Source organism: Oncorhynchus mykiss, chromosome 7 (genome assembly GCF_013265735.2).
Source record: "Oncorhynchus mykiss isolate Arlee chromosome 7, USDA_OmykA_1.1, whole genome shotgun sequence".
In the NCBI taxonomy this organism is placed as follows: Eukaryota; Metazoa; Chordata; class Actinopteri; order Salmoniformes; family Salmonidae; genus Oncorhynchus; species Oncorhynchus mykiss.
In genome coordinates this window covers 38,634,302-38,660,463 of record NC_048571.1, presented here as the reverse complement: position 1 = coordinate 38,660,463, position 26,162 = coordinate 38,634,302, and the positions used below count along the sequence as shown (strand labels likewise).

Below are 26,162 nucleotides of genomic sequence, written 5' to 3'. Positions count from 1 at the left end.
TAATGAGTTATGTTGCTTCTTCTATTTTACTAGTAGTGGATAGACTCACTATTTTTACTCAAAACCATGATCTATCTGCCATTAGTCACTATAGGACTCATCCCGCAAGGAGCCATTCTTTACAGATGGCTCGATAGTGGAAGCTTCTGTAGCCTGGCATCCTTGATCAACCAAACATAAACTATGCTGTTTCACCAAAATAACGTTTCCCAACAACATCCAATGTCTCTAGGAACAACACTGTCCTTCGCTATCAATAAATATGTCCTTCGCCATCAAATAGCGTTTAAAAAAGTTTTTACCCAGGGTCTCCCATTTTCTGCACGTGGGCTGCCATTGTAGTCCATTCTAGACCACGCAGATACGAGAGCGTAAACTAACACGTGATTTCCCACTTATACAGGCGGAAAATGGTAGACCCTGAGATAAAAACGTGTTTTAAATGCTTATTTGATACCGAAGGACACATTCAACCTGATGAATCACAAGTATTGTTAATAGAGATATTGGATATGCCTCTGTTGACGGGAAATGTTGGCTCGTTGCGGGATGAAGGCCTATCAGTGGTGGATGGACTCACTCTTCCTGAAAACCCTTACCTATCTGCCGCTAGTCACAATCGGCCTATCACAGCTTGTTCTGTGCTTGTTATATGTTATCTGTAGTGGATAGACTCACTCACTCTTTTTTTACTTTACCATGCACTAGTCGTCATACAACTACATCCCTAACTTGGTATGTTAACTTTGACCCCCATGATGTTAAATCTGTGACCCTTGAACCCCCCTCTCAAACATGGGAACATTGACTCTCTTTATGACTGGTTAACGGGCCTTAGATGTTCCCTGTGCTCCTGCCCACAACCTAACACACGCATACGCACGCACACGCGCGCACACGCGCGCGCACACCATTGGGCGCCTCTGAGACTTTGAGGCTCTGAGCGCCCTAATTGGCCTATTAGGTAGGACGGGGGCGGGAGCATTTGATATGTGTGGCTAAGAGCTTGTCAATCAAATGCGATTCACACCCGCCCCCTATGGTTTTCTCTCTCTGCCTCCGCTGTGCACATTCAATGTGAGACAGACAATAAATAGGCAGAGAAGGCTGTTAATGTGTGGTTTTGGATGAGCGCCGAAACGGTTTGTAGACTTCGCACATACACAACAGGATGTAGCAGCGGCGAAATAAATAAGAAAGGAGAAGAAAAGCGCGTGCGAAGATCGGAGGTGTAGATTGTGAGCGTGGACAGAAGCAGAAGCCGACGGTAGCAGGATTACCCACGGCAGGTTATGATGACAGCACCGCGGCCCGAGCTTCTAACCTGAAGTACCGCTCCATGCGCTTTTGTTTGACGCAGCACTGGATTTTTACGCACTAAACGGACTCTGACTGGCACAGTTCAGATACTTTTGTAACAGAGGGGAGCACTGAAAGAAAGAGGACAGGATGGCGAGCCAGAACGACTGCTGTGTGAAGGTCTCTTTGAGGTATGCCCCTTCGCGGTCCCTGAAAGCCCACTGAAAGATTTCTGCCGACCTTTGCAGAGCGCATTGTGTGTCTGTCAGTCACTGTGTCTCTGTTACCGGGCAATCAATTAATTGATTCGCTCACATGTGAGTCCTAGAAGCATTCTCTGGTGATGTTATTTAGCTGTCCATATGTAGAGCAATAATTGCATTAGTACAGTTAGAATTTGGCTTGCTGTTGCAACATATGGGTGGTGTTCTTCTAGCTACTGTACACAGAGCAGATAAGGCAAAGCATGCGCGAGCATGCCTTCATATAGGTGCAGAAGATTAAGGAGATCAGTGCTATTATGCTGATAGGCTGAATGATCTGTTGGTTGAAATCATGAGTGTTGTGTGATTCTGAAAGTCCTCAGCCCAGGTGCTGGCGGGGTAGCATATCCATGGGGCGTTGCAGCCTGGTCTCATAGACTAGATGTAGCATTGTAAATGTAAAGCTGAACTGCAAGTAAGTATGATATGTCACGTTTGGTATGGTTACATAAGACAGACGGTTACTTAATGCAAAAACGAAAGTAGTTTGGTTGGACAGGTGGGTGTATAATGCAAATGAAGGTTGCAAAATTTGAATATCATCAGTGACAGCATTTTAGCTAAATAGCAACTTTTCAACTACATACAACTTTTTTGCTACATTGCAACTACTTGGCATGTTAACTAACCCTTCCTATGCCCTTAACCCTTTAACCTAACTCCTAAACTTTACCCTGGCCTTAACCTCTAGCCTAACTAACGGTAGCCAGCCAGCTAATGTTAGATACCTAGCTAGAATTCATAACATATCATACGTTTTGAAAATTCATAACATTGCACATTTAGAAAATTCCTAAAACAATTTGAATTGTAAATCGTAACATATCATATGAGATCGATGATGGACATTCAAAATGTAATTACATACCATACATATACTAAATGGAGTGCCTCAGATTTACGTAGAGAATAATACGAAATGCTCTGAGATCAGGTTGGGCATTTCTGCCAGTCACAATAATATCAAATTCTCTTCATGTGAGCTCTCCATGCCATGTGTTGTTGCTGTTGCAATAGGGTGTCTTTTCATCGTTACAACATAATTGCTTTCCCTCAATGACTCAGTGTTAGAATTTTTTTGCTTTGGACCTTGCTGAAATGTGTTTTTGCATTTGAGTCGAGCATCACAACGAGATGAAGATACTGTTCCCCAAAGCGATGACATGTCCTTCACATTTATTCACTGCCTTTGTTGAGAACAAACCCTGAATGCATGGGACTGGGTTGTGAGGTTATCGATGAATATTGGACATAATCGCTGTTTAATTTGCGTGCCATAAGGGGATGATATATATCACAGTAGGCTATCACCGCTAGGGCTGTGGCGGTCGTGAAATTTCGTCAGCCGGTGATTGTCAAACAAATAACTGTCGGTCTCACGGTAATTGACCATTAATTAACATAAACCCATTTAGCATCTCCTGGCTTCCACACATAACAAAAAGTCTAAGTCTAGTGTAATATCGCCTACACCTTTACAATAAATGCATTATTTATTTTAGACAGGTCTAAAGAAACATGATATGAAGAAAATGCAGTCTATTTCAGAAGAACAGAATAACATACTCTGAGTTCTCCTTATGCTAGGTCCTGATGTGGTTATGCCAAATGGCTGTGGGCTAACTAGTTCATTTAGCAGACAAGATTAGCTTATGATTCCGTGGCATTATTTTATATTATTCCATAGTATGAAGAATACAGTTGAACAAATATATAAATATTTTCTCCAAACTATTTGAGGGAGCGCGGCTATTCTGTGTTGAGCGTTTAACAAAGAAACAGGTACTCACTCATATGCTTAATTTAGAGTTATTAATGTAACTTTAGTTGTTCTACAAATGTTGGGCTATATGTTTAGATTTTTAATACATGATTAGACTAATGATTTGAAAAAAAGTCGCTTGAAAGGCATGAGCTCTGCTTAGTTTTTTTGCTCAGGCTGAACACACCAATAGTCTCTCATTCACAATTTGATAAGCACTTGATAATGCCTTGAATTTCACAGTAGCATCCCCTTTGTGGCTATAATGCGCCCTAAAAAAAAACATGCTCTTTGGGCCCGGCTTGCTGCACTGTGCCCTTCTCCCTGAGTGTGCTGCGCAATCCGAAGCGTCTCGCACTCACATGGCTCTCCTTCACGTGATCAGGTCTTTCTCACAGGCTACATACAAGTGAAGACCGGCTCATCCGGGATGCAACTGCGCGCATCCTCATCCAATTCCAATGTGTACAGTACAAGTCAAACGTTTGGACACACCTACTCATTTCAGAGTTTTTCTTTATTTGTACTATTTTCTACAGTGTAGAATAATAGTGAAGACAACAAAACTATGAAATAACACATATGGAATCATATAGTAATCAAAAAAGTGTTATTGAAATCAAAATATATTTTATAATTGAAATTCTTCAAAGTAGCCACCCTTTACCTTGATGACATCTTTGCACACTCTTGACATTCTCTCAACCAGCTTCACCTGGAATGCTTTTCCAACAGTATTGAAGAAGTTCCCACATATGCTGAGCACTTGTTGGCTCCTTATCCTTCACTCAGTGGTCCAATTCATCCAAAACCATCTCAAATGGGTTGAGGTCAGGTGATTGTGGTGGCCAGGTCATCTGATGCAGCACTCCATCACTCTCCTTCTTGGTCAAATAGCCCTTACACTGCCTGGAGGTGTGTTGCGTCATTGTCCTGTTGAAAAACAAATTATAGTCCCACTAAGCATAATGCTGTGGTAGCCATGCCGACCGACTAATAAATAATTGATAGGCGAATATTGTCACCCATCAGACTTCTTGATTGAATCTTCTCTTTACATATACAAAATAAAATGTGTAACATTTGTTTCGATTGAGAATGGACCATTCTCATGCACCTGTATCGAAACAGGGGCAGCGGGAAAAGAATATGTAATCTATGCACTTAAATAGCGAATGGAGGACGCTTTTCCCCGTGGTTTATTTTCATGCCAGTCAGGCAAACTATACTCCTTTTGTAAATTATACGCAATGTGCATAATATTAGGAAAGATGAGAAATAAATACAGTAGGCCTAGCCTATAGAAAACTCATGAGATCCTCCTCTTTTTATTAGCGGCCATCACTCGGTTTTCTCCCGCGATCGCATAGCTTATAGAAATGCTGTGCCACATGAAGTGAAGTGTTATATATATTTTTTTACATTTACATTGTCAGAGTGATTAGGGGGACAGTAGAGTGCCGAGTACCAGTTGGTAGCTAGTTTGGTAGGCTACTAATGATAATCGGCAGCATCAGAGCTTCGAGAAGCATAATTACGGTGACTAAACGGTCACGTGGAATTTGACTGCCTTCATGACTCCGGTCACCGCCACAGCCCTAATCACCACCCAGCTTGGTTAGAACTCCATAATGTACTTCACTGGATGTAGACTACATAGACGAGTAATGTGAGAAGGCATGACTTAATTGGGCTAGTATATTGGATAGTATATCTGCAGTCATGTGCGCGCGTGTGTTTCTCTTTCTCTGTGTGTGCGTGCGCGAGTGGTAACCTTGTCACAGCCAGACGGTTTTGCCCCGTGGCAAGGTGGTCGGAATCAGGGCCTTTTTGAAGTCAACCGTAATATTGATGGCCCCATTTTCCCGTGCAGTGGCCCATGTGTGGTTGGGAGGCTAAATGGTTATAAGGCTCGTAGCCTATAGTCTGTCAGCTGTATGCGTCCCAAATGGTACCCTATTCCCTATATAGTGCACTTATTTTTTTACCAGGGTCCATAAGTAAAGAATACGGTGCATTTTAAGGACGCATCCAGCTGACTGGCTATAGGCTACGAGCCTTGTAACCATTTAGTCTCCCAACCACACATGGGCCACTGCACGGGAAAATTGGAAAATGGGGCGATCAATATTATTACGGTTGGCTTCTAGAGGTCCTGATTCCCCCCCTCCCCCCGGTGTGGCACGAGACCGTTAGACAATGGGCCGAAACCACGGGGCAGAACCTGGCATTAGAGTCAGCCTGTCAGTTAGTTCCTTTGCGCTTTGTCACAATGTCAAAAAGAGGAAGTGGTTTAGCCAGTATTTTGCTGAGCCTTTTCAAAAAGAGTGAAAAGCAGAAAGCGATGCTGCTTGTTCATTGTTGTTCATCTGTTGTTTGTATTAGGGCGACAGGTAGCCTTAGTAGAACGAATCCCCGAGCCGACAAGGTAAAAATCTGTCGTTCTGCCCCTGAACAAGGCAGTTAACCCACTGTTCCTAGGCCATCATTGTAAATAAGAATTTGTTCTTAACTGACTTGCCTAGTTAAATAAATAAAATAAAAATGAGGAAGTTGGATGTGCTGTAAGGTGGGGTTAAAGGCCTAGGCCCTACTATTGATTTATTTAACTGGCCGGGGATGGGATGGTATGTGAGGATGAGTGAAGGTGAACGGTATCAGTTATAGTTCACAGACAGACGGACGGACGGACGGAGCCTGACATGACCTGTCAACACAGCAGCAGGAGACAAGGCCTACTGTCCATATATGGTTAGCTGTCTCTCTATTCAAATCTGTATTTTTCAAACAGATTATTTTGTAACTATGGAAGTACAACTTACGTAATTAGTATTAGTTACCCTGCGCTAGGTATAGGCCTACTGTAAGCATACAAAGTTGAACAATACTAACCAATGTTAATTCAGTAACAAACACGAAATAAGCACACAGAGGTATGTAATAACCATAGTGCCACTGTTGTAATAGGAATTTTAAAAGCATGCTCTGTTCTCTTCTTCGTGTGTGATCTAAAATGTGTGTGTGAGTGTGTGTGTGTGTGTGTATTTGCTCTGTTCCTAATAGGTGGCACTGAAAGCAGCGTTAGTAGTGACAGGAAGTAGGGACGCATACAAACACACGGATCTAGAGGACTTCCCGTGGATCTAGGGATGCATCCCAAATAGCACACCCAATACACTACTTTTGAACTGATCTCAATGGGCCCTGGTAAAAAATAGTGCACTATATTGGGAAATAGGGAGCCATGTGGGATGCACCTTGAGATGGACTGTCTTCGTAACGACAGGGAAGACTATTCCAGGGAACGCCAGGCCACTGATAACAGACACTAGATGGATGGCTGTGTAATTGCTCCCACATTTATAATCGGAATTCTGTTCTGCAGCAGAGGAACGTCAGTTCAAGGACTGCGTTTAGAGAAGTCTGGGTTTGACTAGTGCGTGTGCACGCTCGTGCGTGTGCACGCTCATGCGTGTGTGAGCCGGCGAAGTGAGGTGTTGATGGCCAAACAAAGTCAGGTCATTCACCACCCTGACCTAGAGGCTGGACCCCATACCCCCGCCCCTCCACAGTCTGTGTCACGACAGAGAAGCCGTTAATTTCCTGTCTGTCTGGGAAGCCTTCACTAAACAACATTCCGAGAACATACAGCCAACATACAGATAGCCTGTTACACAATGACCCAGAATCCTGCGTCCAAACAGTAGATCACACACTTCCAGTGCTGTCGATGCCATCTTGAGGGCTGGTGTTTGCTTGAGGTTGACAGATTTATGTTGCTGATGGCTTGGTCTAAGCCATGTGTGTGTTTATTTTTGTTTAATCTGTGTGTGTGGGAAAGCATACGTGCTTTTCATGTATTTCTCTGTGTGTGCAAGCTCATTTGTGAACATGTGCTTTTGGGTGTGTGGGTATATTTGTTGAGTATTTCATCTGCAGGCCATGTTTGCCCCTCTCTGCGTCCCCCTCCATGCTCCATCCTCCTCTCCCCTCCTCTTTCCACCCCCCCCCCCCCCCCCCCCCCCCCCCCATTGCAGTCCAGAGAGAGGTCTTACGTGAAGGTGTTGAGTCAACAGCCAATCTTGTTATAAATAGACACAAAGAAGACAGAGAGAGGCTGTTGACTGCATGTCTCCTGTGACGACTGGACGAAACTGGAGGAGATGACACAGGGCCGGCATCCCGAATGGCACCCTATTCCCTATGCAGTGCACTACTTTTAAATCAGAGCACTGGTCAACAGATGTGCTCTAAATAGAGTTGACCAGACAAGCAGCCAGCCGCCTCCTCAGGGTGCTCTTAAACAACATTACCCGTCAAGCTCCCGGGGGGGGGGGGGGGGGGGGGGGCTGAGATTGTCTGATGTTCTGTTCTGCTCCTCTTGTGATGATGAGGCTGGAAATAGATGATTATGAATACTTTATTGTGATGAATATGTTATTATTGAACAGGGAAAGAGATACAAGGATGTACTTTGTTCACTGTTCCCATGCAGGAGAGATCTTTGTCTTTTGTGATCATCGCAGACAAGTTTTACCACAGTGGTTACCGCCATGGCTTACAATTTTGACTTTGACTTGTGTGAAATGATTTTCTGCTACCAACTTTTCATTGCTGCTTTGGTCTGCATTCAGACTGTTACAGGCCACGATATTGACAGTCTGCTCTTGACACAACAGTGAGTAGCCTAGAATACAACGACAGAAGCCAGGGGGTGTAGAATAAATATACATTTTTAAAAAGGGTTTGTTTTGGTTGTTGAACTTATGTCCTGTGTAGGATGTGTGTGTGTCGCGTCTGTTTCCTGTTGACACTGTGACCCGTTCACTGGGTCTACAGCCTCCCTAGGGGGTCTGCTTTACAGGCCTGGCTCTGGTGGGAACTAGCCTTTGGTCAGAACGTCTGTGTGTGTGTGTGTGATGCTGAGAGATTTAACCAAAATCATTGGTTCAATTATTTTGAATTCCATTTCCTTCTGTTTTTTTCTCTTCTGTGAGCTCAATGCGCACACATTGCATAGTTTCTCTAGAGATTAATCAGATCAAGGCCAAACTGTAGTAGGGAGACATTCGACATAGTTTAGCGCAGAAAACTTGGTTATTAACAACAACGACCGTAATCCATTGCATGCCGGTGTGTTTCTTTTACACCTGCTACGTTAGGTTAGTGTTGGGAGAGAAGAGAGAGAGAGAGGCTGGATGTGACAGAATAATGCGTGACAGAATAATGCGTGACAGAAGAATGTGTGACAGAAGAATGAGCAATTGAAAGGGATAGAAAGCAGTTTCTTTGCGAGGTATCCAGTGCTTCATTTGTAAATCGGGTTGTGCCGGAACAAGCAGTGAGCACAAGAGAAGGGAAAAAAACAAATGTTATTATAAAGCATTGCATTCATTTCATTCCATTTGTGTAGTGGCGTAGAGGCACGTGTAACAGTATAACTTTAGACCGTCCCCTCGCCCATACCCGGGCGCGAACCAGGGACCCTCTGCACACATCAACAACAGTCACCCACGAAGCATCGTTACCCATCGCTCCACAAAAGCCGCGGCCCTTGCAGAGCAAGGGGAACTACTACTTCAAGGCCTCAGAGCAAGTGACGTCACCGATTGAAACGCTATTTAGCGCGACCACCGCTAACTAAGCTAGCCGTTTCACATCCGTTACACACGTATAGAAGTTTTATACATGGGGTACATTTTTTGTGGGTAAAAAAAATGGAAAATGTTGGCCTTTTAATAAAAGCATTTCATGCAATTCTATGCACGTCATTTTACGTGACTGGAGACATTGGCTGAATCTTTGTTAATACCACACAAATGATCGGAATGGCAAGCTACTTTGACACTTACAAAACTGAGAATCTGATATCAATAAAAAACCACCTGGTCTTGATTCCATCAATAGCCTAGGCCTAGGTGTGTGGAGACATGTTGTAGGCTACAATGTGAGGAGGAAATTGTAGTCATAAAAAATGCTTTTCAGTTTCACTGACTAACACACAATGATGCACAGCTCACTCACTGGTGATGGGTGGTGCACTTGTGCCAAAAGTCAGTCTCTCTCTCTCTCTCAAAACAATATTTGGAAGTTGATCAAATATTTTGGTGGCCTACCGCACAGAGTCTAAATTAAATGATTCAGTGCAACACTCGAGATGTTTGTGTCTTTCGGAGCAGAGCGGGAGAGAGATCATAGACAGTGAATGTCATGCTAGTTACGTGAGAGATACTGGCGCGTTTCTCTCACAGCCACCGTCCCAAACATGTATAATATACCCACCCACGTGCTCTGGTATAGCTGTGGCGCTTACAAGTCTGACTTTCTTATAACCTCATTTTCTAGACATCAATGTACAGCAACATTTTTAGGCGCCATTGCAAAACACCTGCCATATGCATATGCACACATAGCTGTGGGGCTTACAAGACGTGCATTTCGTATGCTTTTCAGGATGTCAATGTAGCAGTCAAACAAACCTATCAAGTCAAATGATTGTGATATCAGAATATACTTCCAATAAAATACATCGATGTAGGCTACAGCAGAACACCTATTATAATTTACAGGCCTCGTACCTATGCGATGATATGAAACGCTTATTCCGATTAACTTCACGGTGCCCCTTTTAGTTTTCCAAAACCTCCCATAACACAGCCCTTTCCTTGTGCGTCTCCTCCCTATTTCTTGTCTTGCTCCTGGTGTCTGTGACAACATCTGTGTCCTTTAGCAATCCCATGACCTCCCACAGGGGGACTGGGTTGAATTTGGTCAAGGGGGTGGGCCAACAAGGTTCAGAAAGAGTAGCCCTGATATGGTGGAGGTATGCGGAGAGGCGCGGGTCGAGGTGCAAATCAGATTTGTTTTGAGAAAATCCCCGGAGATGGGGACGGTGCTGACCGCTGATCACCAGCACTTTATGTCCACCTGGAATGTGTCCTTTATCATTACCATTCGTGTCCTTGTAGGTCCGTATGACCGTACATGGACTGTCGATGCCGAACCGCAGCTCGAGAAATTCTACCTCTGTTTCTCCATACATTGCTCCAACGTCCTCCGGCCAGGCCAGTATTGCGCGTAAAGCATCTTCAGCTCCTCAGTGTCCTGTATTGTCCACCGTCTGTCCTCCTTAAGAGATCATTCTAGCCTCCGTGGTTCCTCGCCGAGCTCGAGAAAAACTCCCTCTGATTAAGGACTCTGCCGCTGGGTCTTCAACCATTCAGTTTGACGCCTTAGAAAGAGTTCTCCTGAATCCCTGTGTGGCTGAGTTGTGTGTGTCAGCCTGGCTGCTCTGCCATTTGCACTGAACACCCTCGCTTCCCCCGGTGACTGCCCCGCATGCAGTAATAATTGTGCAGTCTCTCTTTCGGAGCTCGAGTGACAATTCGGATAGTTCCTGATGTGCATCACACATAAGGCCTAGATCGTTGACAAACGCATGCGAGGATATGCTCATGGTAAGGCCACTAGCTCGGACGGGTCACACCGTCGCAGGAGGCCTCCTCAGCTGCTGTGGTGAAATGCTTGTGACGAGCCGGGTCATTTTTCCACACGGACTCGACAGTTCTAAAACTGGATGCCACCCATCTTAGTGTCCAATATCCTGTCGATTGTAGTACAGCTAAATGTCTAAACTCTCTATGCACTCCCTCAGCTCCATTCGTTTTTTTGGATTGGATATGGTATGAAGCACATATATCTTGTCCATAAGTATTTTCAAAGGATTGATGGCTCCCATCTCTTTTACCACATCGCCGAATGTGAGCTCAAGCCTGTGTGCCGAGCAGTTATATTAGGGAAGAGGGCCTGGAGCTTTGTTGCTACTCCGCTCTTGTGTCCCAGCATGACAGACGCACCACCACACGTAATTCCAATGAGGGTTTTGGAGAGAAAGTCCTCAGTAAACTTTACACCCTCTAATGCAGATTACGGACAATTCCCCCAGCTGACAAGTCCTCCAGTTCCACAAGATCAACAAAAATGTTTGCCGGTACATCCATATCTGCCAGCCGAAGTCTGATGCTACAGTAGTAGCCTCATCGAGCATTAGGCTGATTTTTGGGAGAGCACTGTGCTGTTCTTTCAAATAGTTTTCACTTCATTTCGGATGAAATATGTTGCTGTATGTTGTACGCAAGCAACATTTAAGTGGAGAATTCTCCCCAAAATAATCTAACCGAACCGACCACAAATGGGTGACTGGCCCCCTGCCCTCATTGTCCCCTCATAAGGCTTCAGTGCCTAATGGTTATCTCCTGTTAAGAGCTGTTCAAGGCTACAGATACTTACTGTAGCCTATAAAATGCATCCCTCTCTCCACCCTTCCCTGAAGTAAAGCTGGATTGCATGAGCAATCGAACATAATAGGATAAGTGAAAGCAAGTGTTCAACTATATCGCTTTCTGGGATTGGATGCAGGGGAGGACGCAATACAATGTCGTTACTCGTGTAGCTAATTACAGTGTTACAACACCGGTATAACAGCAACTGAAAGTGTTACCAGGGCATTCAAACAGGACACCGGATCTGCCAACAACACCTTCATAGAGGTCCCTCTCCAGACACACACACACACAGACACACACACACTCTAGCCTCTTCACCTTGGTCACATGGTCTCTGACCTCTAGTCATTAGAGAAAGTAATTTGTCAGGGAGTGCTGAACGAAAGACTTTCCCGAATGGAACTGGGAAGGTTGCAGAGACCGAAGCATGGAAGAGTCAACAAAGCACGGTGCCGTTAAGATCAGTAATGTACAGAAAAGCCTTAGCTCAACGCAGACTTACTTAATACTGTATACTACTGGCCCAATTGGCACATTTATATTGGCTGATATGAATACAGGGTTTATTACCCATTAACCCTCCATTACTAGAAGTAACCACTGATCACTAACCACTTATCTGTCAGGATAGTGAAAGCTTTATTGTGGAATCCTTATTTTGATCTATCATGGCTCTATTGGATATAGTAGGGATCCCTACTGTGTTAGATCGGTGATTAGGACGAGGGAAAAATGCAATGCCACGGTATACAGTCGAATCGATAAGTGCAAACTCATGGCAGTACAGAAGCTGTAGCATTTATCAGGAATCAACAGTATTATTTTGTTATTATAAATCCTGGGGGATTACAGTAGGACTGTAGGTGCCCTGTTCACTGCCTGGCTGTTTTATAAGAAGGTCGTTCCATTTGATTTCAATCACTTTTTGACCGCACCCCTTTTTGTTTGAACGAAACCTTCCCATACATATTTGCCCACGGTAGAAATGGTCAGAAGTGACATTTTTGGTATCAGAATGCCAAAACATTCAGGAGATAGAGGTGCTCAAAATTGAACCATTATGCATACTAGGGTTGGGCGGCATCCAGATTTTCATACCTTCATACCGTTTCTGTACCTTACCGGGGTATACGGTATTCGCGGCAGTGCACACACTACACTACATTACCAAAAGTATGTGGACATCTCATTCCAAAATCACGGGCATTAATATGGAGTTGGTCCCCCCTTTGCTGCTGTAACAGCCTCCACTCTTCTGGGAAGGCTTTCCACTAGATGTTGGAACATTGCTGCGGGGACTTGCTTCCATTCAGACACAAGAGCATTAGGGAAGTCGGGCAATGATGTTGGGGGATTTGGCCTGGCTCGAGGTCGGTGTTCCAATTCCTCCCAAAGGTGTTTCGATAGGGTTAAGGTTAGGGCTCTGTGCAGGCCAGTAAAGTTCTTCCACACCTATCTCGACAAACCATTTCTGTATGGACCTCGCTTTGTGCACAGGGGCATTGTCATGCTGAAACAGGAATGGGCCTTCCCCAAACTGTTGCCACAAAGTTGGAAGCACAAAATAGTCTAGAACATAATTGTATGCTGTAGCATTAAGATTTCCCTTCACTGGAACTAAGGGGCCTAATCCAAACCATGAAAAACAGCCCCAGACCATTATTCCCTCTCCACCAAACTTTACAGTTGGCACTATGCATTGGGGCAGGCATTCTCCTGGCATCCGCCAAACCCCGATTTGTACGTCAGACTGCCAGATGGTAAAGTGCGATTCTTCATTCCAGAGAACGCGTTTCCACTGCCCCAGAGTCCAATTGTGGCAAGCTTTACACCACTCCAGCCGATGCTTGGCATTGCGCATGGCGATCTTAGGCTTGTGTGCGGCTGCTCGGCCAAGGAAGCCCATTTTATGAAGCTACCGCCCAACAGTTCTTGTGCTTATGTTGCTTCCAGAGGAAGTTTGGAATTCGGTGGTGTTGCAACCGAGGACAGACGATTTATATGCGCTACGCACTTCAGATCTCGGCGGCCCTGTTCTGTGAGCTTTTGTGGCCTACCACTTCGCGGTTGAGCCGTTGTTGCTCCTAGATGTTTCCACCTCACAATAATAGCACTTCCAGTTGACCAGGGCAGCTCTAGCAGGGCAGACATTTGGCGACCTGACTTGTTGGAAAGGCGGCATCCTATGACGGTGCCACATTGAAAGTCACTGAGCTAGCTCTTCATTAAGGCCATTTTACTGCCAATGTTTGTCTATGGAGATTGCATGGCAGTGTGCTCGATTTTGTACACCTGTCAGCAATGGGTGTGGCTGAAATAGCTTTGAAGGGGTGAAGGGGTGTTTGAAGGGGTGTCCACATACTTCTGTATAAATAGTGTATTTCTTTTCAAATGTATTATTATTATTATTTTTAAATATGCATGCTAACAAAGTACTACTGAATTCCCATAGCAGACGCTAGTTAAATGGTAGCAAGTGCAAGCGAACATTAAACAAATTGCAATGACTAAAGACACCCCAGCTCATGAAGTTGTATAACTATCTCAAATGGTTTGCTGCACTCACAAAACAAATATCAGACAGCAGTGAACTTAATCCAGGAGTGGATTGGCTGTCTCTTGCTGTAACCAAGAAGCTTTATCTTTTAAGCTCGTGATTTATCTTGCAAGTTAGCAAACCAAATGCATTGCTGGAGACCTTTTTTTTGTTGGCACATCTTAGATAGTGAAACTTACATATTGAACAAAAATATAAACAGAACTTGCAGCATTTTCAACCATTTTGCATTTTCAACAATAAAAAAATGATCTATGGATTATGAATCTATGGATCTATGGATTTCACATGACTGAGCAGGGGCGCCGCCTTGGGTGGGCGCCTAAAAAAAAAAAACTCTGGGAGGGCTTTTTTTACAGATAGAAATACTCCTCAGTTTCATCAGCTGTCCTGGTGGCTTGTCTCAGACAATCCCGCAGGTGACGAAGCCGGATGTGGAGGTCCTGGGCTGGTGTGGTTACACATGGTCTGCGGGTGTGAGGCCAGATGGACGTACTGCCAAATTCTCTAAACCAACGTTGGAGGAGGCTTATGGTAGAGAAATGAACATTACACTCTCTGGAAACAGCTCTGGTAGACATTCCTGCAGTCAGCATGCCAATTGCATGCATTCTCAAAACTTGAGACATCTGTGGCATTATGCTGTGTGACAAACTGCACATTTTACTGGCCTTTTATTGTCCCCAGCATAAGGTGCACCTGTGTAATGTTTAATCAGCTTCTTGATATACCACACCTGTCAGGATGTATTATCTTGTCAAATGAGAAATGCTCACTAATAGGGATGTATACAAATTTGTGCACAGAATTTGAGAGAAATTGGCTTTTTGTGCATTTGGAACGTTTCTGGGATCTTTTATTTCAGCTCATGAAACAGGGGACCAACACTTTACATGTTGCAATTATGTTTTTGTTCGGTATAGTTATAAGATATTTAGCTGGCGAACGTTAGTAGTGAATTTCAAGTGTAACTTGATCCGCTCTCTAGCGCTGCGCAACAGTGGGTCATCACGTCATGAAAGCTTCCGTTTGCACCGTGTGCTCTTTCTCTCCTACTATGTGACTGGCTCAATCAGCTGCTTTGGGGAACAGTTAAAAAAAAATGACACAACAGCTGAAATGAGGAACATGATCTGCTTTGTCTTTTCACCTAGGGCACAAGTTGACTGCAGGGATTCATTTGAAAATATTCAATATATTCACATTCATGAAAAAATAAGCTAAACATTGTTTGAGCTATTGAAAATCCTACTGTGGGTATTTAAAAATACCCTGGTATACGGTATATACATTATACCGCCCAAGTCTAATGCGTACCCTACTATACCATGAGACTTCTGTCTTCATCACTGGAAAAGATTAACGGTTGCATTTGGTAGTTAAAAAACCTTTAACCTTCAATTATCCCCCCAAAAACGTGTAAACTGCATAATTTTTTTAAAACGCTAATTTACATAATTTGAGGTACGTGTGTTGTGCCCGCCAACTGTTGAGACACAGCATACTCTTAAATACAGGGTGGGTGTAATTTCAATATAGTTCATAGAATGGACCTATCCGTTCAGAGCACTGCGATTTAGCTGGTACGCCATTGACATGTTAAATTGAATTGACATTTTTACTTCCAACTACTACCACAATGATGGCCGCCGGTCCACCCACTGTCAAAGGTCAATGGGAATGTATATTATATTATCTATATTTCTATGATTTCAAATCAGATGAATATGGAGATTATGAATATGGAGATGTGTCAATGTTTGATTTAGTTTGATTTTATGCAGTATGTTTTGATCTATATATAGCCTGCCCAGGGACTGTGGACGACAGCTTACTAGCCAATTCCGAAACTATACTGTGTGAGATGTTGATTATCGTACTTCTGTGGTAATGTGTCTGATTTTAATATCCTCCGTGAGCAGTTTGGATAACAAATTCCCCCTCCCTGTAGATTCCACATGACCCGTGTGTTTCAGTGTGTAGTGGAGGTGTTGTGTGTTTGTGTCTGTGAGTTTATTTTTCTGCGTTTGGTTCTCTGCGTGTGTGTTTCTATATATATGTGTGTGTGTGTGTGTGTGTGTGTTTATTTCTCTATTAGTGTGTGTCCCTCAAGGTGTTATGTTAGTGTAGTTGTTAATGAACTCCTCTGGGTTCATCAGACAATGTTTCTGTTGCAGAATAACTTCCTGTCAGGCCGCGTGGGCCTCCCTCACACTTCTGTTCTCTTCCTGTTTCTGAAGCTGCTGAGCAACTCTCTCTCTGTTGTCAGCGCATGCAACAGTGCGCACACAGTCAGAGCATTATTTGAATGTTCACAGGTTTTGAAAGACCGTCTGTTGAGAGTCAGTTGGATCATTTGCATCCTATTGATATCAGATGTCATCCCAGTCAATCAGGTTACCTAAAAAGAGAGGGCTTTTTCAAAGCCATTTAATTTCTTAAAAGATACAGTTTACAGACCATCTCACATTCAGATCTGACTTTTACATTGATTCACACAGACTCAGTTGTCATTAGGTTATGTGGAATGTAGCCTTTCAGATCACGATATATGTAGCCCAGGCCTAGATATTTGAGCAATAAGGTCCGAGCTGGTGTGGTATATTTAAGCAATAAGGCACCTCGGGTTTTGTGGTATATGGTCAATATATCACGCCTAAGGGCTGTTCTTACGCACGACGCATCGCGGAGTGTCTGGATACAGGCCTTAGCCGTGGTATTTATTTTTTACCTTTATTTAACTAGGCAAGTCAGTTAAGAACAAATTCTTATTTACAATGACGGCCTAGGAACAGTGGGTTAACTGCCTGTTCAGGGGCAGAACGACAGATTTGTACCTTGTCAGCCCGGTATATTGGCCATATACTGGGTACCAACGTAATTAGAGCAGTAAAAATAAATGTTTTGTCATACCCGTGGTATACGTTCTGATATACCACTGTTGTCAGCCAGTCAGCATTCAGTGCTCAAACCACCCAGTTTATAATGGCCAATATACCACGCCTAACGGCTGTTCTTATGCATGACGCAAAGCAGACTGCCTGGATACAGCCTTTAGCAGTGGTATATTGGTCATATAGCACAAACCCCTGAGGTGTCTTGCCTTATTGCAATTATAAACCGGTTACCAACATACAGTATATCACAAAAGTGAGTACACCCCTCACATTTTTGTAAATATTTGAGTATATCTTTTCATGTGACAACACTGAAGAAATTACACTTTGTTCCAATGTAAAGCAGTGACTGTACAGCTTATATAACAGTGTAAATTTGCTGTCCCCTCAAAATAACTCAACACACCGCCATTAATGTCTAAACCGCTGGCAACAAAAGTGAGTACACCCCTAAGTGAAAATGTCCAAATTGGGCCCAATTAGCCATTTTCCCTCCCCGGTGTCATGTGACTCGTTAGTGTTACAAGGTCTCAGGTGTGACTGGGGAGCAGGTGTGTTAAATTTGGTGTCATCCCTCTCACACTCCCTCATACTGACTGGTCACTGGAAGTTCAACATGGCACCTCATGGCAAAGAACTCTGAGGATCTGAAAAAAATAATTGTTGCTCTACATAAAGATGGCCTGGGCTATAAGAAGATTGCCAAGACCCTGAAACTGAGCTGCAGCATGGTGGCCAAGACCATACAGCTGTTTAACTGGACAGGTTCCACTCAGAACAGGCCTCACCATGGTTGACCAAAGAAGTTGAGTGCACGTGCTCAGCGTCATATCCATATCTATTGGGAAATAGACGTATGAGTGCTGCCAGCATTGCTGCAGAGGTTGAAGGGGTGGGGGGGTCAGCCTGTCAGTGCTCAGACCATACGTCGTACACTGCATCAAATTGGTCTGCATGGCTGTCGTCCCAGAAGGAAGCCACTTCTAAAGATGATGCTCAAGAAAGCCCGCAAACAGTTTGCTGAAGACAAGCAGACTAAGGACATTGATTACTGGAACCATGTCCTGTGGTCTGATGAGACCAAGATAAACTTATTTGGTTCAGATGGTGTCAAGCGTGTGTGGCGGCAACCAGGTGAGGAGTACAAAGACAAGTGTGTCTTGCCTACAGTCAAGCATGGTGGTGGGAGTGTCATGGTCTGGGGCTGCATGAGTGCTGCCGGCACTGGGGAGCTACAGTTCATTGAGGGAACCATGAATGCCAACATGTACTGTGACATACTGAAGCAGAGCTTGATCACCTCCTTTCGGAGACTCAGCTTCAGGGCAGTATCCCAACATGATAACGACCCCAAACACACCTCCAAGACGACCACTGCCTTGCTAAAGAAGCTGAGGGTAAAGGTGATGGACTGGCCAAGCATGTCTCCAGACCGAAACCCTATTGAGCATCTGTGGGGCATCCTCAAACGGAAGGTGGAGGAGTGCAAGGTCTCTAACATCCACCAGCTCCGTGATGTTGTCATGGAGGAGTGGAAGAGGACTCCAGTGGCAACCTGTGAAGCTCTGGGGAACTCCATGCTCAAGAGGGTTAAGGCAGTGCTGGAAAATGATGGTGGCCACACAAAATATTGACACTTTGGGCCCAATTTTGACATTTTCACTGATTAACATATTTTTATTCAAAACATTATTTTGATACATTTATTCATACTATTTCATCCTTCAGCAAGATACAGTCCTGACACAAATCTAGGATTGCTACCCAACTCAGCTGGTCATTCGTTCTATCGGTTCAGTTGCCAGAGACACAACCCAGTCGTTCAGTCTTTGTTCTGTATCTATGGACGCGACCCAGTAGTTTGTTCTAAAATGTTCCATTGCCATACTGGTAGGCAACGTTCGTATCCTTGCTTGCTAGCTAGCCAACTACGGCTAATTTACAGTTACGTCAAATAGTGCAGTCAGAATAACAGTAGCTGCATTTGCATTTGTGGCAACCTGTGAAGCTCTGGTGAACTCCATGCCCAAGAGGGATAAGGTAGTGCTGGAAAATGATGGTGGCCACACAAAATATTGACACTTTGGGCCCAATTTGGACATTTTCACTTAGGGGTGTACTCACTTTTGTAGCCAGCGGTTTAGACATTAATGGCTGTGTGTTGAGTTATTTTGAGGGGACAGCAAATTTACACTGTTATACAAGCTGTACACTCACTGCTTTACATTGTAGCAAAGTGTCATTTCTCCAGTGTTGTCACATGAAAAGATATACTCAAATATTTACAAAAATGTGAGGGGTGTACTCACTTTTGTGATATACTGTACATATAACAGTAAACAAGTAGTTTTGCGTCATACCCATGGTAAATTGTGTGAAACATTTGTGTTTTGTTTTCACCTTTCATTTATGCACTTTCTTGCACTATGCATTTTGGGGCACCATGATGTTTTAATAAATATCTTTATTTTGCATTCAAGCCTCAGTTTTGAACAGCGTGCGGGTCTCCATCTCTTCATATATTGTCTAATATACTCACTACTGAAATGCTGTTTCAGCCAATCGGCATCGAAGACCCAAACTACCTGGTTTATATACAGTGCATTTGGAAAGTAGACCCCTTGACTTTTTCCAGAGTTTATGTTACAGCCTGATTCTAAAATTGATGAGAAAAACATGTATTTATTAACATGTTTAAAAAAATACATTTAACATCTACACACAATACCCCATAATGACAAAGTGACAACAGGTTTTTTGAAATGTTTGTAAATGTATTATTAAAAAAAATAATTAAAAAAATGTATTTACATAATTATTCAGAAACTTTGCTATGAGACTCAAAATTGAGCTCAGGCGCATCCTGTTTCCATTGATCATCCTTGAGATGTTTCTACAACTTGATTGGAGTCCACCTGTGGTAAATTCATTTGATTGGACATGATTTGGAAAGGGAAACACCTGTCTATATAAGATCCCACCGTTGACAGTGCATGTCAGAGCAAAAACCAAGCCATGAGGTTGGAGGAATTGTCCATAGAGCTCCCAGACACAATTGTGTCTAGGCACCGATCTGAGGAAGATTACCAAGAAATGTCTGCAGCATGGAAGGTCCCCAAGAACACAGTGGCCTCCATAATTCTTAAATAGAAGAAGTTTGGAACCACCAAGACTCTTCCTAGAGCTGGCCGTATGGCCAAACTGAGCAATCGGGGGAGAAGGGCCTTGGTCAGGGAGGTGATCAAGAACCTGATGGTCACTCTGACAGAGCTCCAGAGTTCCTCTGTGGAGATGGGAGAACCTTCCAGAAGGACAACCATCTATGCAGTACTACACCAATCAGTACACCAATCAGGCCTTTATGGTAGAGTGGCCAGACGGAATCCACTCCTCAGTAAAAGGCACATGACAGCCCACTTGGAGTTTGCCAAAAGGCACCTAAAGGACTCAGAACACGAGAAACAAGATTCTTTGGTTTATTGAAACCAAGAGTGAACTGCTGAATGCCAAGCGTCATGTCTGGAGGAAAACTGGCACCATCCCTACGGTGAAGCATGGTGGTAGCAGCATCATGCTGTGGGGATGTTTTTCAGTGGCAGGGACTGGGAGACTTGTCAGGATCGAGGGGAAAGGTAAACGGAGCAAAGTACAGCGAGATCCTTGATGACAATCTGCTCCAGAGCGAGGGTTCACCTTCCAACAGGACAATGACCCTAAGCACACAGCCAAGACAATGCAGGAGTGGCTTTGAGACAAGTCTCTGAATGTCCTTGAGTGGCCCAGCCAGAGCCCGGACTTGAACCCGATCGAACATCTATGGAGAGACCTGAAACTAGCTGGTTGGCACTCCCCATTGAACCTGACAGAGCTTGAGAGGATATGCAGAGAATAATGGGAGAAACCCCCCAAATACAGGTGTGCCAAGCTTGAAGCGCCATTCCCAAGAAGACTTGAGGCTGTAATCGCTGCCAAAAGTGCTTCAACAAAATACTGAGTAAAGTGTCCGAATAGTTATGTAAATGTGATATTTCAGTTGGTTAATTTTTTTTGTGTGTCAAATTGAAAAAAAAAAACTGTTTTTGCTTTGTCATTACGGGGTATTGTGTGTTGATGAGAGAGAAACTATTCAATCCATTTTTAGAACAAGGCCGTAACGTAACTAAATGTTGAGAAAGTCAACGGGTCTGAATAGTTTCCAAATGCCCTGTAGACTAACTTATCAGAATGTAAGAGAATCACTTATATTGTCGAGAGGATGTATGCATTTGAATGACCTGTTGATGAGTGTGAGGTTACACCCAGCTGTGTAGCATGGTGGTGGTGGTGGTGGTGGGGCAGTTCTTTAGGACAGAAGACCGTTATCTGTGGATTGGCTAGCTCAGCACAAAGAACTGCAGCTAGTTAATGACATCAGAGCCATTCACTGTCTGCTGTGGTCCCTCTGGCCTGAAAAGAAGGAGAGAGGGGGTGATAAAGGGAAGGAAATAGAATAGGTGAGCGGGGGGAGTGAAAATGTGGGGAGGTGCTCTGTTCAACTCTCTCAAAGAGTGCAGTGTATAAAGTCAGAACATCTGCTGTCTCAGCCACTGCCTGTCACCAAGGGAGTACCCCAAGGCTTGATCCTGACCCCACACTCTTCTCAATTTACATCAACAACATAGCTCAGGCAGTAGGAAGCTCTCTCATCCATTTATATGGAGATGATAGTCTTATACTCAGCTGGCCCCTCCCTGGATTTTGTGTTAAACGCTCTACAACAAAGCTTTCTTAGTTTCCAAAAAGCTTTCTCTGCCCTTAACCTTGTTCTGAACACCTCCAAAATAAAGGTAATGTGGTTTGGTAAGAAGAATGCCCCTCTTCCCACCAGTGTGATTACTAGCTTGAGATAGTCACCTCATACATGTACTTGGGAGTATGGCTAGATGGTGCACTGTCCTTCCATCAGCACATATCAAAGCTGCAGGCAAAGGTTAAATCTAGACATGGTTTCCTCTATCGTAATTGCTTCTCTTTCACCCCAGCTGCCAAACTAACCCTGATTCAGATGACCATCCAACCCATGCTAAATTACGGAGATGTAATTTATAGATCGGTAGGTAAGGTTGCTCTCGAGCGGCTAGATGTTCTTTATCAATCGGCCATCAGATTTGCCACCAATGCTCCTTATAGGACACATCACCGCACTCTATGCTCCTCTGTAAACTGGTCATCTCAGTATACACGCTGCAAGTTGATGCTTATTTATAAAACCCTCTCAGGCCTCACTCCCCCCTATTTGAGATACCAACTGCAGCTCTCATCCTCCACATACAACACCCGTTCTGCCTGTCGCATTCTGTTAAAGGTCCCCAAAGCACACACGTCCCTGGGTCGCTCCTCTATTCAGTTTGCTGCAGCTAGCGACTGGAACGAGCTGTAAAAAACACTCAAACTGGACAGTTTTATCTCCATCTCTTTATTCAAAGACTTAATCATGGACACTCTTACTGACAGTTGTGGCTGCTTCGTGTTTACCTTCTTGCCCTTTGTGCTGTTGTCTGTGCCCAATAATGTTTGTACCAGGCTTTGTGCTGCTGCCATGTTGTGTTGCTACTATGCTGTGTTGTCATGTGTTGCCGCCATGCTATGTTGTCTCTCTTTATGTAGTGTTGTGGTGTCTCTCTTGTCGTGATATGTGTTTTGTCCTATATTTTTTTAAATATATATTTTACATTTTTAATCCCAGCCCCCATTCTCGCTGGAGGCCTTTTTGCCTTTCGGTAGGCCGTCATTGTAAATAAGAATTTGTTCTTAACTGACTTGCCTAATTTAAGAGGAAATAAAAATAAAGAGGAGAGTGAGCACTGTGTGTTTAAAGAATAGACAGAGCGGGGCAGGGAGGTTAGAGGGAGAGAGAGTCAATTGTGGATGTACTCTTTTGTTTAACTGTTGCTGCTCTCTTGGTTGCGAGTCCCTGTTAGGAAGAAAGGATTGGTTGTCACAGATTTTTTTTTTGAAATGGGAAAAATAGAAGAGTGATAGAAAGAAGGAAGTGTCCTCCACAAAGGGGACAGTGTAGAAAGTAAACATCAGTCCTCAGTTTTTTTTTTTTGGTGTGTTTTGCGTGTCGCATTCTGTATCCAACGTGTGCTAACGTTGTACGTGTGTCGGCCAATTGAATGAGCGTCAATGTGTTGCGTGTATAATTTTGAGGCTCGCAGCTGCACCCAATCGCTGGTTCTTCCAAACAGAGAACCTACTTAGAGAAAGATTAAAGACAGTTGCCTCTTGAGGGTCTAGGCCTCAGGTGTAGAGTCTAATCTAGAACCACAGAAGTATCAGGAGACTTAAATGGGTTCATGATTTTCCAGAGATGGGTTCATGATTTTCTCCTCTGTTCTATTTTACTGTGTCTGACTGTCACTCTGTTATATGCTATAAAAGTGACAAGCCATTTACCAAGAAGTAGCCTTGTAGTTTTTGAACTTTGTAGGCTTTTTGAATGTTTTTCAATGGACAAAAACATAACGGTTTTCAAGCCAAATACTTCAGGTTGGGCACTTGCAGAAGTAAATTAATCCACAAACGCAAATATTTTTTTTTATACAACAAAAATTCCAGTGTGTCAGAAGTTTACATACACTAAGTTGACTGTGCCTTTAAACAGCTTGGAAAATTCCAGAAAATTATGTCATGGCTTTAGAAGCTTCTATTAGGCTAATTGACATCATTTGAGTCAATTGGAGGTGTACCTGTGGATGTATTTCAAGGCCTGCCTTCAAACTTAGAGCCTCTTGCTTGACATCATGGGAAAATCAAAAGAAATCAGCCAAGACCTCAGAAAAAAATTTGTAGACCTCCACAAGTCTGGTTCATCCTTGGCAGCAATTTCCAAACGCCTGAAGGTACCACGTTCATCTGTACAAACAATAGTACGCAAGTATAAACACCATGGGACCAGGTAGCCGCCATAACGCTCAGGAATGAGACGCTTTCTGTCTCTTAGAGATGAATGTACTTTGGTGCGAAAAGTGCAAATCAATCCCAGAACAACAGCAAAGGACCTTGTGAAGATGCTGGAGGAAACAGGTACAAAAGTATCTATAGCCACAGTAAAAGGAGTCATATATAGACATAACCTGAAAGGCCACTAAGCAAGGAAGAAGCCACTGCTCCAAAACCGCCATAAAATAGCCAGACTACGGTTTGCAACTGCACGTGGGGACAAAGATCGTACTTTTTGGAGAAATTTACTCTGATTTGATTAAACAAAAATGGAATTGTTTGGCCACAATGACCATCGTTATGTTTGGAGGAGAAAGGGGGAAGCTTGCAAGCCGAAGAACACCACCCCAACCGTGAAGCACAGGTGTGGCAGCATCATGTTGTGGAGGTGCTTTGCTGCAGGAAGGACTGGTGCACTTAACAAAATAGATGGCATCATGAGGTAGGAAAATTATGTGGATTTATTGAAGCAACATCTCAAGACATCAGTCAGGAAGTTAAAGCTTGGTCACAAATGGGTCTTCCAAATGGACAATCACCCAAAGCATACTTCCAAAGTTTTGTCAAAATGGCTTAAGGACAACAAAGTCAAGGTATTGGAGTGGCCATCACAAAGCCTTGACCTCAATCCTATAGAAAATGTGTGGGCAAAACTGAAAAAGCGTGAGCGAGCAATGAGGCCTACAAACCTGACTCAATTACACCAGCTCTGTTAGGAGGAATGGGCCAAAATTCACCCAACTAATTGGGAGTGGGAAGCTTGTGGAAGGCTACCCAAAACGTTTGACCCAAGTTAAACAATTTAAAGGCAATGCTACCATATACTAATTGAGTGTATGTAAACTTCTGACCCACTGGGAATGTGATGAAAGAAATTAAACTGAAATAAATCATTCTCTCTACAATTTTTTTGGACATTTCACATTCTTAAAATAAAGTGGTGATCCTAACTGACCTAAGACAGGGCATTTTTACCAGGATTAAATATCAGGAATTGTGAAAAACTGAGTTTAAATGTATTTGGCTAAGGTGTATGTAAACTTCCGACTTCACCTGTGTGTGTGTGTGTATGTATATATATATATATATATATATATATATATATATATATATATATATATACACACAGTTGAAGACGGAAGTTTATCGTGTATATATACACTGAAGTTTATATATATATATACAGTGCCTTGCGAAAGTATTCGGACCCCTTGAACTTTGCAACCTTTTGCCACATTTCAGGCTTCAAACATAAAGATATAAAACTGTATTTTTTTGTGAAGAATCAACAACAAGTGGGACACAATCATGAACTGGAACAACATTTATTGGATATTTCAAACTTTTTTAACAATCAAAAACTGAAAAATTGGGCGTGCAAAATTATTCAGCCCCTTTACTTTCAGTGCAGCAAACTCTCTCCAGAAGTTCAGTGAGGATCTCTGAATGATCCAATGTTGACCTAAATGACTAATGATGATAAATACAATCCACCTGTGTGTAATCAAGTCTCCGTATAAATGCACCTGCACTGTGATAGTCTCAGAGGTCCGTTAAAAGCGCAGAGAGCATCATAAAGAACAAGGAACACACCAGGCAGGTCCGAGATACTGTTGTGACGAAGTTTAAAGCCGGATTTGGATACAAAAAGATTTCCCAAGCTTTAAACATCCCAAGGAGCACTGTGCAAGCGATAATATTGAAATGGAAGGAGTATCAGACCACTGCAAATCTACCAAGACCTGGCCGTCCCTCTAAACTTTCAGCTCATACAAGGAGAAGACTGATCAGAGATGCAGCCAAGAGGCCCATGATCACTCTGGATGAACTGCAGAGATCTACAGCTGAGGTGGGAGACTCTGTCCATAGGACAACAATCAGTCGTATATTGCACAAATCTGGCCTTTATGGAAGAGTGGCAAGAAGAAAGCCATTTCTTAAAGATATCCATAAAAAGTGTCATTTAAAGTTTGCCACAAGCCACCTGGGAGACACACCAAACATGTGGAAGAAGGTGCTCTGGTCAGATGAAACCAAAATTGAACTTTTTGGCAACAATGCAAAACGTTATGTTTGGCGTAAAAGCAACACAGCTGAACACACCATCCCCACTGT

At 43.4% G+C, this 26,162-nt stretch overlaps 1 protein-coding gene across 5 annotated transcripts in view; it reads left to right on the top strand.

Annotated features, from left to right (window-relative positions):
* Window positions 1-1,072: 1,072 nt before the first annotated feature.
* The window catches only part of LOC110527715 (kinesin-like protein KIF21B), a 127,460-nt gene continuing 102,370 nt past the window's right edge, over window positions 1,073-26,162 (top strand). For all 5 annotated transcript variants that reach the window (XM_036983213.1, XM_036983210.1, XM_036983211.1 and 2 more), the window contains exon 1: window positions 1,073-1,490. In XM_036983213.1, the coding sequence (XP_036839108.1) occupies window positions 1,450-1,490 (41 nt within the window). In that variant the 5' untranslated portion in view covers window positions 1,073-1,449. The remainder of the gene's footprint in view (window positions 1,491-26,162) is intronic.